At 35.6% G+C, this 14,467-nt stretch overlaps 1 protein-coding gene across 2 annotated transcripts in view; it reads right to left on the bottom strand.

Moving 5' to 3' along the window:
* The window catches only part of LRBA (LPS responsive beige-like anchor protein), a 520,386-nt gene that overhangs the window by 59,277 nt on the left and 446,642 nt on the right, over positions 1–14,467 (bottom strand). For both annotated transcript variants that reach the window (XM_054562615.1, XM_054562626.1), the window contains exon 48: positions 7,948–8,115. In XM_054562615.1, the coding sequence (XP_054418590.1) occupies positions 7,948–8,115 (168 nt within the window). The remainder of the gene's footprint in view (positions 1–7,947; positions 8,116–14,467) is intronic.

Genomic DNA, 14,467 nt, shown 5'->3' with positions numbered 1-14,467 from the left:
CTCTATTAAAACACTATCAATGAATAGTTTTATACTAAGGACTTGATAACTGAGCACTCAACTTCTGGTTATAGCAAATATATATATGAGAATTGGCAAGATATTTGCATCCTGGGCAAGTAAGAATAGAATATTGTTCTAGAAACCATGCCTGCAAATACAATTATATTCTAAACATATTAACTCAATTATTAAAGGAAAACACTTATGTTAACTTTATAAAATTAATATTCAACTCATCATGTACTTATTTGGTGAATTTGAATTTTAAGGCTTTTTCCTTTAATAAAAATACTTATTCTTACTCATACCTAATCCAGAATTCAATGTATCCTATTTTTCTCTCTTTTTAAAATTTCTTCTTTCCTTGTTCTTTAGCTTTTTTGAAACGGTGTTAGAAAAGGTTGATAAGATCTTCATACATCTGATAAGTATGAAGGAAGATAAATGAATGAGTCAAACCATATTCAGTGGGCTTAATAACCAGAAAATAACCAGCTTTTAATATTTTTGGAACCCTGACTGTAAAAGAATATATGTACTCATCACAAGAAAAAATTATGTAACTATGCATGATGATGGATGTTAACTAGACTTATTATGGTGATCATTTTGCAATATACACAAATATTAAATCCTTATGTTGTACATCTGAAACTAATATAAGGAATGTCAATTATAACTCAATTTTTTTTTAAAGAGGAAGGGAGGGAAGTGGGGAGAGGGGGCGGGGGGGGGGGGGAGAGAGAGAGAGAGAGAGAGAGAGAGAGATTTGTTGTTCCACTTATTTATGTATTTATTGTATCCGTCCTGACCAGGGGTTGAACCTGCAACCTTGGTGTATCGGGACGACACTCTAACCAGGTGAGCTATCTGACTAGAGCAATCATACATCAATTTTTGTAAAATAAAAAAAGAATGTAATGCTAGGAAAACAGAACTAATTTTTATAAAATGGTAAATGTGTCAAAAAAGGGAAAAAAAAAGTACCAAAGAGACAAAATAAAACAGTAAAGAGGTCTATTAGAATAAACAGCTAAGGAGAAGGATATATCCTTTAGTTGGAAAATTAGCATATTTGCCTGAAAAATAATTCTTTCTGCTGTGATGTATGCAAATGCAGACATTGTTATATATTGATAACCCAGCTGTTTTCTAAAAATTAAAAACAACATAAAAGTTTAATGTGTTGCAGGCTGTTTCTCTGATTACTCTGTGTCCTCTAACGGTTATTATTTCTTTCGTTTAGTGCTTTTTTAATAGAGATTATTTTTATGATTACTTACTATGCCATACGTATTAACCATTCGCTCTAGAATAGAAGTTTCTCAAGAGGAATAGAGCTTTCCCTAAGTAGAAGGTGAAGACATGACTTGTACGTAGACAACTTGCCTCTGGGTATGACTGTGAACATTTAAGTGTCCCAAATTAAACTAAAAATATAGTAGTGAACAGGAATACATAATGTGCAGCTACTGAACAGGAATGAGCCTAGTCTGCTTTTAATACTAGAAAGGCACAAATCTAAGCTGGCACCATTGTTGTGATTTTGCAGAAATAATGTTTTAATGTAAGTCAGGTACATGCACAAATGTATTAATGCTGGAGATGTTAAGGCATTTTAGAAGAACAAGATTCTGAGGAGAAGGCGGCGCAGCCTGAAGAAGGGGGTGGGGAGTAAACCAGGCGATGGCGATCCCGAGGGTTTTACAGCTGCAGAAGGCCTGTGACTAGACTTGACCTGGAGGCTGTCCAGCCTCAGGGAGGTGGAGGGGTCGCCGGTGTGTGGCTGGCCAGGGTCAGGGCAGTGGGACCTGCCTCGCTGGGCCTGCTCGTCCCGGCTCCACTCCCAACGTTTGGAGGGAAAGAGCGTGCGAATGAAGGCCGGGGCGGGCTGCCGCAGGGCCTACTCCAAGCTACTCTCAATCCCCGCAGCCCGCCTCACTTTCTTCGTATCACCACTAAGTAACATTAGTCTTTACTGTCCATTTTCTGTGTACCCCGTTAGAAAGTGAGCTCCCGCCCGATTTTCCTGTCAATCTCCACATTTTTAGCACCTTGAACATAATGAGTACCTGCTGAAAAAATGGGTCATGACCAAAAGAACGAACCGTCCCAATTCAGCGGCCCTTTCCTTATCTGTCCGCACGAGTCCGGACCGGCCACTCGGGAAGCCTCCCTCGGCCGATTCTGCCCACTGCCCTTCCACTCCCAACCCCGCTCACACACCCCGCCGCACTCCCGCGGCCCAGCCCGGGCTCTCCGACCCTCCCCCGCCCCCCCCACGCGGGCCCCGCCCTGCCCTGCGCTCGCAGGCCCCCCCCCCCCCCCCCCCCCCAGTAAGCCTCTGCCTGCGCCCGCGCTCCTGCTGCCCAGGACACAGAAACAGCGCAGGGAAGGGACGTAATTACTCGTTTGCTATTGGGACCCTCTGAGAAACCCAGCAGTGTGCGCGGTGCACGTCCACGAGCACTATCTCGCCCGTGGGACGGCCCCTCACAGCCGCGGGCCCGTCCACCTCGCTCAGGCACCGGCGCTCGTGCGCCCCGGCGCCCTTCCCCGCTTTAACCTCGGACCAGGCAGTGCTGTTCCCCGCGGCCCAGCGCCGGCCTCCGTCTTCCGGATGCTGCTGCTTTCCTCTCAGCACCGAGCCTGGTAGCCTATCCTGGGCTTTCCTTCCTGTCAGCTTGACATCTTTCCTCATTTTTGGACCTTTTCAATAACAGAAACATGGTCAAATATCTATCCATTTAAAAAACAACCTCTTAAAGTTCTTGTCAAAAAGAAATTCAGTTTAGGTTTTTTTCTCTTCCATTTAAAAGGAAAGGGTCAGAAGTCCCTTCCAATATCCAGAAGGTGGAGGGGGTGGGGGTGGGAAGCTTCTAGTAAAATAAATAAATGTAAACCTATATCCTCAAAAAAAAAAAAACAAAGTTGGCTGCTAATGGGTATGAGGTTTCTTATTGTGGTAATGAAAATGTTTTAAAATTACATTGTGGTGATGCTTGTAAAACTGTAAATATACTAAAAACTATTGTATTGGACACTTTAAATGGGTGAATTGTATCACATGTGAGCCAAATCTCTATAAAGCTGTTAAAAACTCTCCCTTCAATTACTTCCTTTCTCACTGTATTTACTTGTTTACCAACCATTCACAGCGCAGTCCTCTACCTTCTAAGCTACTTTCTTTAAGATCACCAAGAACTCTGAGAATAACCCAATGGGTACTTTTCGGTTCTTTAAAAATTTTTATTTATTGATTTGAGAGACAGAACAAAGCGGAGGGGGAAGGGAGAGAGGGGGGTGGCACAGAGAGAAGGAAAGGGAGACACAGACTTGTTCCACTTATTTATGCATTTATTAGTTAAGTCTTGCGTGTGCCCTGACCAGGGATCGAACCCACAGCCTTGGCGTATTGGGAGGAAGCTCTAATCAACTAAGCTACCTGGCTAGGTTGGTACTTTTCAGTTCTGGTATGTTCAATCTTCTTCTAGACATGTTCTAAAACACACACATGGTTATGTAACCAACCTTCAACCTTCAATCTGTGCCTTATACTACAGCTAAAATGTATTTTTACGGCACCGAAGGCCCTTGTGGTCTGGCTCCTTTGTATTCTCCCACCTCATCACATTCGGTTCATTCCATTCTCCAGCCGCGCTCTCTGTCATCTGTGTGTAGGAAGCTTATGCAGTTTCTTCTGTGGAGATGTCCTCTGCTCACAAATCTACCCAATATTCTTATTCATCTTTTAATCTACAGCTCCAGCCTCTCATTTCCCAGAGAACGTGCCTGTATTCTGCCTGCCTGAGTTTGGTGCCTGGCCTCTCTTCTTGTACATACATCCAGTGTACTTGTCCCTGCACCTAATTTATTACAGAGTATTACCTTTATTTACCTACCCATATTTCCCCACTGGACAATAAACTCCCAGATTAGGGCAGGGCCTGTCAACCCCTTATAACCTATTACATAATTTGGGTTTAGTAAAGAGTTGTTAAAAAAAAAATGAATAAATGAATGACCTATGGTTGTTTTCTGTTCTTTCCTTGCTTCACTTTATAGTGAACTCTGCATGTATGTTCTAGGAAACAGTCTCTAATAACTTCTCTAATGTTAACATTTTATGATTCTTTCTAGGATGCCATCAGCAAGTCATACTCTTTTTAGAGTTGTGTTTCCTAACCCAGGGACTTAACAATGACCAGCATAAGGGAAGGAACTACCACGTGCTGAGTGCTTATGACGGGACAGGGACCATCTAGGCAGTTCATATACATTGTACCTCATATAATCCTCCATGGGGTGGGCACTATCAAACCAGGTCTAAACACGCTGGAAACAGAGTCCCAGGCAGGTTCATGGCACAGAACTCCTAGACATCAGGGCCAGAAACCAAACCCACATTTATTCATTGGTTGGTTTCTCTGTCTGTGTGCGTAGCCTGCTGTTTCACACTGGCTCTGTGCCACAGGGCTTCCCCCTGATATGGAACGGCTATAATAAAAGGTTATCACATTTGTTTTACTAGTATTCAGAAGACTTTGTGAACTACGTGAATTTATATAAATAGTACTAAGTAATGAAGTGATACCTTCTTTCAAGAACATCAAGTACCTACCATACTTAGAACACAATAGGCCACGTTTTTAGAATGAAAGCTGAGTCTAATATATGTTTATATAATATGTAATATAAAAATAAATTAAGGTGTGATGAGTGGAAAACTCTGCAGTCGAAGTTTAATTTGCTGACAATATTAACTACTTGGGGTTGTGGGGGAAAAAAAGTCAAAGAAACTCAAAACAAAAGTTTTCGTCTTTGGTAAATGTTGATCGTGAAAAATAAATATGAAAAACTTATTTGTTATGGTAGTTCCTCAAAAAGTTAAACATAAAATTACCATATAACCTACCAATTCCATTTCTGAGTATATATCCAAAAGAACTGAAAATAGGACTGAACTAGATATACACCAACATTTGCAGCAGCATTGCTCACAAAGGCCAAAAGGTGGAAACAATGTTTTTTTTGTTCATCCACGGACAGATGAACAACAAACAAAATGTGGGGCACCCATACAATGGACTATTACTCAGCCTCGAAAAAGAAGGAAATTCTGACCCATGCTCCAACATGGATGAGTTGTGAGGACATTACACAGAGTGAAAGAAGCCACCCCCAAAGACACAAATACTGTATGATTCCACTGCTAAGAGGTGCCTAGGGCAGTCACGCTCCTAGAGATGGAGTAGAATGGTGGTCCTCAGGGGCCCAGGGCGGGAGAATATGGAGTCACTGTTTCAAGCGTAGACAGTTTCAGTTTGGTAAGATGAAATTCTTTTGGAGATGAATGGTAGTAATAGCTGTGTAGCAATGTAAATATGCTTAATGCCACTGAGCTACTGCATACTCAAAAATGGATAAAGTGGCTTATTTTGTGTTATATTTATTTACCACAGTAAAAACATTATTTGAAGCCATAGTATGTTAGCTTAAGTGAAAGAAAAGTATAGTCTACACATATATATCAACTACATACCTAATGTCTAAATGGAGTATGTCCAATCTCAAATATCCTACAAGAGTAATTTAACAAATACTTATTGTCTTAATGTCTAACCACATGCCCTAAATTTGGATACAGAAAATACGATAATCAAAAATATATGAAAGTCTTTTAGAAGTCCACTGTCCAATATGGCAGCCACTAGCTATATGTGCCTATTTAAATTTGAATTAACTAAAACCGAACATTTAATTCTTCATTCACGCTAGCCACTCAAGTGCAGAATTTCCACATGACTAGTGGCTACCATATTGGACAGTGTAGATATAATGAACATTTCCATTACTGCAGAGAGTTCTATGGAACCGATGCTCTTGTAGATTGTACTGTAAATAGTAAATGGTAAATTCCTTTGGTAAGTCATTATTGTGTATGAGGAAGAAGGCAGTCAATCCAGAATAAAAACCAAGAGCAAATTATGCAGGTTGTTCTATAAAGGAAGCAACGAGCTAATTCAATGTTTTCCCTTGTAACTGGCAGCATCACAAATTCAGGCTTAGAGCCATCCTTTGCCACGCAAATGTTGCAAAAACCTCAATGAAGTGTAAGAGATAGTTATATCATCTTGAACACACCAACACAAAGGTCTTTAAAAAAAAAAAAAAAAGATCCCATACTGGGAGAAACAGTGTTAAGTACATTTTCAAAGCAACTCTATAGAATATTATGGAATTTCAAAATTAAAACTATACAAGTTATAGAGCAACATAATAGATACTGATATGTAAGTAAAACAGGAGATTATAAAATCAGACATATATGATTTCAGTTATGTAGAGATATGGGTAATTACTGAAATGCAGTGATTTTCAACAAGAGCGCCACAAGAATTTTTAAAACTGGAAATACCTGATTATTAAGTCAGAGGCACTGCCCTATTTTTCCTTAGATAGTCAAATTAAAAAAAAAAAAAGACAAACACCAACATAACAGACATATGGTGTGAATGAATCAAAATTATACCTAATTTTTGGTCAGGTGGCAAAAAAATATTTTTTTTTGGTGTCCTACAGAATTTTATTAGTTTATGTGTGACATGACATAAAAAAAATTGAAAACCGCTGATATACAGAACATGAAAAATAAAAAATGTGATATATTTGATGAAGAATCTATCATCAAATTTTGGACATTTATAGAGCAAAGCAGCACTATTCATATATTGCTAAAACAATAAAAAAGAAAGTCAATGGGTCTATGCTGTTCTAGTCTAACAGTAAAGTCAGGTACATCTGTGCAGTTTGTGACAAATGTACATCTAGTAAGTACATGGTGCTTTCGTATGTGTACTAACCTTTAGCACATAAACTACGTGATAATATATATTGGCAAATATACTTAAATATGTATTATGTACATATTACATACTTATTATATACTGTCAACATGACCAGGTCATATGTCAAATTATAAAGGAATGCATCAAGTACTGGTGGAAAATGACAAACTACAAATAACATACCCTTTCAAGCGATATGCAACTTTCCCTATGAATCAAAGTCCTGGTTTCTTAAATATAGTCCTGTTTTAAAGCTATATAGCTATTTAAAGTGGTACTTCTTCACTTGGACAATCTTTTCACATGATGTATATTAGAAAAAGGATGATGTATATTTGGTTAAAAATACAAAAAAAAAAAAAAAAGCAAGGCTATATACAGACTTTTTAGTGAATCCTGTATTTGTCAAAAACATTTTTGAGTGTTTTATTTAAGAAAATAAACAAGAAAGCTAAAACAATCACATCTAACACCAAGTTTAATAGTGTATGAAGGTTTTAGACTTCATTCCTACTGTTAATGTCTATAGAGTTACACATGTACTTTTATATATTATACAAGAGGTATATAAATATGTGTGTTATCACATTTAAGTAGATTTATGCTTACAATCTTAATTCTTTAAGAAACTATTTTCCTAATACTTTAAATTAGTAAGTAGTCTTCAAAGTTATAAAAACTGTAAGTATGATCATTTTTCCCTTAAGTTCGAACTGGAAGAGATTAGTGAAAGAACATATATGCTCATATGCATGGCCATGGACAAGAGCGTGGTGAAGGCCAAGGCCAAGGCCAGGGCCAGGGCGGGTGGAGGGGTGCTTATCTGCAGTAGTATGAATGACAACAAAAATGACTAAATAAAGTGACTGGAAGACAAAGGAAAAAAAAAGCTCTCATTTTATATTGAGTCAGACATTTTGTTGGAGGAAAGTCTGGGTTCAAGTCCCTCTAAGTCACTAACTAAAAGGTTAGCCTGCTTAAGTCACTTCGGCCATCTGGTTTCAGTTTCATCATTAGTAAAATGAAGGCATGAGGAAGGCGTTATCTAGAACCTTCTAGTCTACAGATGCCTGCTAGGTCCAGTCAGATAACTTACCTCTCTCAATACAGGATCCGTTATTGAATTCAGGTTGACAGCGCCTTCATAGGTCAGGTGATAGAACACGTTGAGGGATCGAACAGCCTCTGGTCCTTGCTGCTTATAGCCAAAAATAAGATCAATCCACTGGTGAAGCTGGCAGGAAACAAATTCACTCTCCAGGGCCTGAAAAAAGAGCATGGGTTGTATTATGATGCTGAATTCTATTTTTAAAATACGTAGAGACATTTAGAACAAGCAGTAAAGCTTAATGCTAAATTTACTGGGAACGGATTTATTCTGATGTTCTTTTTTCCACCAAAATTTATTCTCTCCCTCTCTCTCTCTCTCTCTTTTTTTTTTTTTAAATAATTAGAGACTTTCCGGTATTATCACACAGAGTTGTAACAGACTGTTAAGGTTACCGTTCCAGTATTATCCTACCACCTGCAGGCAAGCACAGCGAGGGCAGGGCTCTCCATCCTGGTCGCACTGCTAACTCAGGGCCCGACAGGTGTCAATCTATGCCTCACAGAAAGGTCACACAATGTAAAGTCTACTTGGGGACAGTATATGTGAAAACATCACATATTCACTATCCACTTAAAATACTTATAATTTTTCTAAATATAAACATTTTGTTGTTTACTGCAACAACTATAACGAAATCATTTATTATTTCAACTGAGTTTTCATGCCAACAAATTAGATCTTGGGAGGGATCCTTATAATTACTGAATTATTATTCTAGGTACTAATATCAAACGATTCCAAATTATCTGATGCTAGTAACATAACAGTGTCCAATAAATAATAAATGAATATAACCAAGTATTCAGTAGAAATGCTGGGCACAAGATCCACTTCCAATTCATCACTACATTCTCTGCTACTAGCACTGTACCTGAAACACAACAGGTACCAATGTTTTCTGAATTTAATAAAGTTAGAAATATTTAAAAGTTTTAAGAAAACTGGAGACTCATTTTTCAGGTAAGTACTCATATGTATGTTATTTATTACTGTTCAAAATTATTCCAACATGGAAGTTCAATATTATGGACTACTCAAACTCAAACTCTGAAGATTAATTTGAAGTATACCAAGTTATACCAGATAATGTGTCTTCCTGAAACTCTTATTTGTAGATTAATAAGTGTATGGCTCTAATGTATATTTGGTGTGACCTACTATGTTATCAGTAATACGAAGAAGAAATCTGTTCGTTTTAAAACAAAATCCACTAACTTTTATAGCAAGCAACCAATAAAACATAAACCATCTCATGAAAAAAGAAGTTCCTATTAGTTCACAAGGGTACACTTGTGTACATATATGCTTTATTAAAATAAATGCTTATGAATAAGAAAGATGTTTATGGCTGAATTCAAATATATTTCTTTTAACTGATAATATTTAACATGGCTTCATGATATATGATATACTTTAAAATATTTAAAAATTTTTGTTAATAAAACTCTATGCCATTCTCAAATTTCAAAGGTATACCAAAATAAAATATAACTAAAAAATATTTAGTTTCAATTGTGAATGCTATTATTTTAGATCTCTTATAAAAACTCGTATTTATATTTTAGTGAACAGTAAGCGAGCACAAAACTGCTTCATATTTTATTTGAATAAGAAAAGAATGGCTTGTACTAACTTTAAATAAATTCCTATTTAAAATACACGGATTTAAAATCATCCCAAAATCCAGGAACTATTAATGCAAGTGCACCCCAAAATAATATGTTTGTTTCATTAAATTAGGCCTTGAGAAGAAATGGGGGTGGGGTGGGGGACTTGTTTAAAGTGACACATAAAAACAGCAATTGTCTTAATTTGTGTGCAGTGCACTCCACACAAAAGCCCTAAATATGTTCAAATTAGAGCAAGCTGCTTGATTGTCACTGCAGTCTCATGTCACATTAATGCATGACAAACATTAAACCATACACTTAAATGGCAATTTATATCATTTAAATGTTTACTGCCAGACTAGCTCATCACTCATTTAAATGTGACTTTCTGACAGCTAATTTCAGTTAATTTTCTCCAATTCACTTAATTAGAACTTTCAATCAGGGAAGAACCTATACATATCTTTAAGCTCACATCCTTTTTAGTTGTTCAAAATCTGAGTCAGTAAACTGCTGAAAAGCTTTATCTATCTCTGAGTCTACAAAAAAAGTACAACCATATAAATAAAGCAAACTCAGTATGTCTTCTCAGGAAGAACGTTCACTTATTTAGGTAAATAATACTCTTGCCAGTATTTTAAATAAAAAACGTTTAGTTCATATACACACACTATTGAAACTATAAAAACCCTGCATCCAAGCTAATTAAAAATTAATGATTTCAAAATTGTTTAATAAGATAAAACAGTCAGAAGTCTCCTGAGTACCCGTGGTGGTGTGATTTGAGACTATAAAATTCTAGAAGGCTCAGCAAATGACAAAGGACAAATGAATTTTCTCAATATTAAAGCCCTAAAAACTAGGATGATTTTATTTTATGTGTCATCAAACAAAGAACTTGAGTGTTACTAATGTTGGTTACTTCTTTATGCACATTCAAAATGGTGCAGTTGGTTCAATTTAGATGCTTAAACCTTTACATTTTGATACCGCTTCATAATGTTAACCACAAATGCTGAGTTTAAAGACACTGTGTGCTCACATTACGCCACAAACACACATGCAGAGGTGACACAGTGTCATGGGTCAGCCCCCCCTCACCCCACCATACTAGTCTGACCATAAGAGGTTGACGGTATCATGGAATTATTGACAAGATCTTTTCCAGAGGTTGATAAACACATTACTTTCATGAATAAATTTTAAATAAAAATTTTAAAATGAAATTGAAATATCATTAGCAGTCTTTAAGCATTTCTTGAAATATACCAAAGCTTTAAAAAAGAACAACTGCTAAGGATATGAGAGAATTCCAAAACATTTTAGTACATTTCAGTACCAAGTCAGTTTAGGATTTTAACATTTTTTTGATATCAGCAAATGAAACTGCCTAACCAAAAATATTTAATAATAAACAAATGTAGTTACTAAGGACTTGAGGGTAGAGGTAAAGACAAAGATTAGGAAATTATTGAGGAAAAAAACCCCAAATAATTCAGAATAGAATACCCTGGGATTATATTTTATAACTTTTGTTTTTGAGATTCAAAAAACATAAATCCTAAAACATTAAAAATTCTTTAAATGCCTTTTTACATGTTAAGATTTTTAAAAATACTCTTTATATAAAATACTTATTTATATCCACATTTTTAGTCACAAATAAATACATGCCCATGGCACGCTAAGCATTTGGGAGTTTTCAGAGCCGTTAGGACAGACAGTGCTCATTAAGACTGGCGTTAAATACGGCCTGCAGCTAGGGGAGAGGAACAGGCTTCCCATGCCGCTCCCAAACCCGACCAATCAGCCCTTAGGACTCCCCGGGCGGGCTGCAGACATCATTTACAGCCACTGTGTGTTCTGAGTAAAATTTGTAAAAAAGGAAATCCACTGAAATGTCCAACACAATACAATAATATACAACTCATCTGAGTTATTATAAAATAAATCAGTGACTAATGTCCAATTGTTAAGGATCAAATAAGACTATGAAAAGACTATCATGTGAAGCCTCACACAAATTGTCAATCCAATCCAGAGGGACTCATATTAGTCTTGACAAACTGTCTGGGGGCTGATATCTGTTTTTTTAATGAGATCTATTAAACAGAGACTAAAACACTTGAGATATGCTAAAAAGTACAGTATACAGATGTCAAAGACAAACAGTTATTAGTAACTTTCATTTGCTTGGTATGCATGCAGAACATCAACAAATTAAACCTTTAATATTATAAAGATAATAGTAAATTATTCATAAATAACAAATTTGTATAACCCTGTGTCAGAAATAATTATAACATACATGAATATGTGTCTAACAATAAATCTCATTGAAAGGATGTAATCTATGTTTTTGTGAAACTAATCCATTAAGGAAATGAGTTATTTATTGATAAAAAATGTTGTATAAAGTTATTTTTGTTTTCAATAGTGGAGTCAAATAATATAATAACTTATGTAGAAATAGCTTGTTTTTACAAGAAATTCTAAGCTATTTAAGAAAAATTTGAAAATAAAAGGCATTAATTATGTGTTTATTCTATGCATGGTTTAGAGTTAAATTACTCTAGCAATTTCCTTTTATTTTCAAATAATCAAATTGTCTCTAATATAAAAATTACATAAACTCAAGATTACCAGTTTCAATTATGTTCATTCTTTACTCCAAGACCAAGAAACCTTACTTGTATATTACTTGTGCTTCTCATACTTGTAATTCCAAGATTAATGCTAATGTTTATGCTTTGTTCTCATACCACATCATTTAAAAAAAAACAACTAAATAAAAGCTACTGACATCTAAAGGATAAATTATTTTCATAAAAAAAATAAGACCAAATATTATTTATAAACTTCATGTACAGAAGTAATTGTATAACCAGAAAGAAAGAGGTCTGTCCAGCCAGCCCTATCACCCCACTGCATTCCCCAGCTTCTAGAGAGCCCTGTTCAGCTCTGAGATACAAAGTTCTGTGTCCCTAAGTTTCAGATAAAATAAAGGTCACTGAGTAACGCTCCTGACTTGGTATACATTTGATTATAGGATGCATGTAATCATATTTTCAATGGAAGAAAAAAATAAGAATTTGTTCTACAAATTTTTAATTGTACTTATAATTAAGAGTTTTAATTCATCTGAGAGTAGATAGTAGTATGTTTCAAAGGAGTTAATGTTTGGATTGGCAAGAATGTAATATACAACATAATGGACTCGGAATTTTAAGTATTTTTCATTTCAAATACATGTAATACAGCCTTCTACACACACATACACACACACACATTTTAAAATGAACTGGTCTGTTATGTTTGCATGTGCTGGATTTCAAACACTAGTGGTAATGTTTCCTTAACATTGATATATGACCTTTGTAATTTACATTGAAGAAAGCTGTTTTTTTCAGCCTAATTAGAACTGTTTCAAATTTTCCTGCTAAATATATGATATAAAGTCCTTTCAACTTTTTTATTCTAGAGTTTCTTTCCATGTCAACTTTGTTCCAATCAAAATATGCTTTGAATTAAATGATTTTGATTGAATATGTGGATCACATTTCGCTTCTAAGATTTAAAGTCCAAAAAGGAAAAGTTTAGCCTGTTCAAACAAAGCAAGAGCAGCCACTTTGCGGAAAGCTATTCACATTTAAGAAGACTGACAAATTGTTTGTGTGCACCATTAGGTCTAGTTTCTGCAATAGTTGCCAGATTTCCTGTCCCCCTAATAAGATACATTAACTCCTGAAGTGCTGGCTCTGAATTTGTGATGAATCCAAGTAACTTTGCAAAATGTGAGCTACTTGTAATTTCCTTCTTCAAAATAAATGTAAAGAATTGAAAATTTGCTGTTATATCAAAATTTTTGAAAATACAAAGGTCCCAGAAAATTCAACATTTTTTTTTCATAATGGGCAGGCAAATTCTGAATGTAAATGTGGTTTCCAAATAGGATTAGTCAGAAGTGACAAGTCCATATTAATCTTCATTTTTAAAAGATGCATTAATTAACCTATTAAAAATTAGTACTTATTCAGGTGAAACACAATAGTGAAAATATTAAAATTCTGATGAACTATACTAACATGAATTAGCATTCTCCCATACACTACAATGCTTCCAAATTGATATTTACCTTAATATAAATATATAACAAAAACATGAGACAAATTTTATCCTACTGATATAGAAAAGTTTAACTCTGAGGGCTTAAAAGTATGTATGAAGCTGTGACAGTAAGAACAGTAAGTCATGACTACCAAAGGAGGAAAAAGTAGGGTCACAGATTTAGGGGGGAAAAAGTGTTGGACACTAAGAAAAACAATTATACTTGACAGTTAAAAACAATGAAATTTAGTCAATAACACACTGAAGTTCAGGCTGAAAAGAAGACAGAGAAATCATTAAAAGGAGTTCTGTACTTCTAAACTGCCCTTGAACTGTTGGGCAGAAGAGAGATCTTGAGCTGAAGCACACCGCTCATTGCTACATTTATATCATTACTAAAGAAAAGTGTGAGTTAGTATCACATCTTGATATAACCATCAAGCACTCGTGCATCTTTTGGCAGGAGAATCATTCTGTCTACGATTGTTATTGTGTAGTTTTAAATGGGCTAGTCAACCAGCTGTTATATATTTTACACACTGAAGGCCATGTTTCCTTTGAAATTCATAGTTTTAATCTCAACTGAAGTCTGTATTGCTGTGTGCCAAGATCAAAAGGATTAGGCAAACTTGTACAATTACCCTCCTTTTCGGGGAGATGATTTTTTTCTAATGTTTAAAATAGTCCTATATGCTGACATTTTATCCAACTATTTTCTTTAGAGCTACAGAACATTAAAACATTTAATTAACATTTCAACCTTAGGTCACTCTTAATCTAAAATCTAG

This window comes from Pteronotus mesoamericanus, unplaced genomic scaffold (assembly GCF_021234165.1).
Source record: "Pteronotus mesoamericanus isolate MK-2021 breed Mesoamerican mustached bat unplaced genomic scaffold, CSHL_Meso_final contig_163, whole genome shotgun sequence".
NCBI lineage: Eukaryota > Metazoa > Chordata > Mammalia > Chiroptera > Mormoopidae > Pteronotus > Pteronotus mesoamericanus.
The sequence above is the reverse complement of the archived record's forward strand: the minus strand, read 5'-3'. Positions and strand labels throughout refer to the sequence as shown.